This window comes from Borostomias antarcticus (assembly GCF_949987555.1).
Source record: "Borostomias antarcticus genome assembly, chromosome: 4".
NCBI classification, from domain to species: domain Eukaryota; kingdom Metazoa; phylum Chordata; class Actinopteri; order Stomiiformes; family Stomiidae; genus Borostomias; species Borostomias antarcticus.
The window spans coordinates 8,167,175-8,169,674 of NC_140237.1; the positions used below are offsets into that span (position 1 = coordinate 8,167,175).

At 44.2% G+C, this 2,500-nt stretch overlaps 1 protein-coding gene across 1 annotated transcript in view; it reads left to right on the forward strand.

The window, feature by feature from the left end:
* Positions 1 to 2,500, forward strand: part of celf1 (cugbp, Elav-like family member 1) — a gene marked incomplete at its 3' end in the record, with an annotated part of 27,557 nt that overhangs the window by 15,666 nt on the left and 9,391 nt on the right. The window contains exon 9 of the mRNA XM_084437285.1: positions 1,260 to 1,421. Coding sequence (XP_084293411.1) covers positions 1,260 to 1,421 — 162 coding nt within the window. The remainder of the gene's footprint in view (positions 1 to 1,259; positions 1,422 to 2,500) is intronic.

Here is a 2,500-nt window from a genome sequence, read left to right on the forward strand (position 1 = left end):
CACACTCTAACCCTTCACATACACACACACACATACACACACACACTCTCTAACCCTTCACACACACTAAGCCTACACTCATCCACGCCTCACCATCCACACACCCTGTCAGTTTAGCTGGAAGTATACATTGAGGCCCCATGGTGGCTCAAAAACACTGATCATCATCATCAAAGGCTATTATTGGCAATAGGCAAATGCAGTAAGCACAACGGTCAAATATTGGTGTTTAACTAAAATAAACTAAAATTATAGAAAAAAATCCTTAGTTTTAGTTTTTTTTCATTTCATACATTTCAAACCTAGTATTTTGTTTGGATATGAAATCTATCCTCCATTTTTCCTTCAGCTGTGCCCCTGCGCAGAAGTAACCTGACGTGCACCACATGGTTTGTGTTGCACGGAGCGAAACAATGTGAGCTCGCGAGATCAGGACAGTCTCACGAGGCTAGCGCAGAAGAAATAAAACTAAAACTAATAAAAACCAAACTAAAACTAAGCATTACAAATTCGTTTAAAAACGAAGCAAAACTAAACTGAAATTGAAAACAAAAAGTTAGAACGATATAAAAATAATAACTAATGAAAAAAGCCAAACTATTCTAACCTTGGAAGTGAGTGGATCATCCAGTAAAGGGGTGGAGTTAACTGAATGAGCGGCGCGTGTGTCGAGCCAATCAGCTGCTTGTATAAAAACCAGGCTAGTGAGAAGGGATTGATGAGCACAGAGTTGGAGTTAAAGAAACAAACGCTTAAACTACGCTCTCCATTTTGATTCAAATACTGATGCGATTACCTTCCCCATACTTACTTTCAGGTTTGTTACATCGCATTAGATGTGCTAAATTCATCTTATTTGCATTTTCTCCTCCCAGTCCCTCGCAAGATTGCATATTCACAAACACAAACCCACAAAAAGGCGTTTATCTTGCACATTCGAGAGATGCAATCCTGTGTTAGTTGATCAGTGTAGACATTTTTATCAGAATCAGAAACTGTTCATTGCCATGCAGTTTTACAACGGGCTGGGAATTTGCTTTCTGGTGAGGTGCATAAAATTGGACAGGGTGCAGGAACGAGACAGGACAGAGCAAAGACAGGACAGTGCAAATGGCAGTTGTACAAAAGCACTCACTAACAGTTGTACACATGGTTATACACACGCACACCCTTATCAGATCAGCCCTCAGTGTATATAAGCTACTTTCACACACAAAAACATTGGTTTGGGGAATTGAATCCACATCTCCCCCCAACAGGGATGCTCTTCCCCCATGGTGGTGAAGTTTGCAGACACACAGAAGGACAAGGAGCAGAAGCGGATGGCCCAGCAGCTCCAGCAGCAGATGCAGCAGCTCAACGCTGCCTCCATGTGGGGCAACCTCACCGGACTGAACTCCCTGGGCCCTCAGTACCTGGCAGTAAGCTCTCCATCTCCCTTTATCTCTCTCCATCTCCCTTTATCTCTCTCCATCTCCCTCTCTCTCCATCTCCCTTTATCTCTCTCCATCTCCCTTTATCTCTCTCCATCTCCCTTTATCTCTCTCCATCTCCCTTTATCTCTCTCCATCTCCCTTTATCTCTCTCCATCTCCCTTTATCTCTCTCCATCTCCCTCTCTCTCCATCTCCCATTATCTCTCCATCTCCCTCTCTCTCCATCTCCCTTTATCTCTCTCCATCTCCCTTTATCTCTCTCCATCTCCCTTTATCTCTCTCCATCTCCCTTTATCTCTCTCAATCTCCCATTATCTCTCCATCTCCCTTTATCTCTCTCCATCTCCCTTTATCTCTCTCCATCTCCCTTTATCTCTCTCCATCTCCCTTTATCTCTCTCCATCTCCCTTTATCTCCCTCCATCTCCCTTTATCTCTCTCCATCTCCCCTTATCTCTCCATCTCCCTCTCTCTCCATCTCCCTTTATCTCTCTCCATCTCCCTTTATCTCTCTCCATCTCCCTTTATCTCTCTCCATCTCCCTTTATCTCTCTCCATCTCCCTTTATCTCTCTCCATCTCCCCTTATCTCTCTCCATCTCCCTTTATCTCTCCATCTCCCTTTATCTCTCTCCATCTCCCTTTATCTCTCTCCATCTCCCTTCATCTCTCTCCATCTCCCTCTCTCTCCATCTCCATTTATCTCTCTCATCTCCCTTTATCTCTCTCCACCTCCCTTTATCTCTCTCCACCTCCCTTTATCTCTCTCCACCTCCCTTTATCTCTCTCCATCTCCCTTTATCTCTCTCCATCTCCCTTTATCTCTCTCCATCTCCCTTTATCTCTCTCCATCTCCCTTTATCTCTCTCCATCTCCCATTATCTCTCTCCATCTCCCATTATCTCTCTCCATCTCCCTTTATCTCTCTCTCATCTCCCATTATCTCTCTCCATCTCCCTTTATCTCTCTCCATCTCCCTCTCTCTCCATCTCCCTTCATCTCTCTCCATCTCCCTTTATCTCTCTCCATCTCCCTTTCTCTCTCCATCTCCCATTATCTCTCTCCAT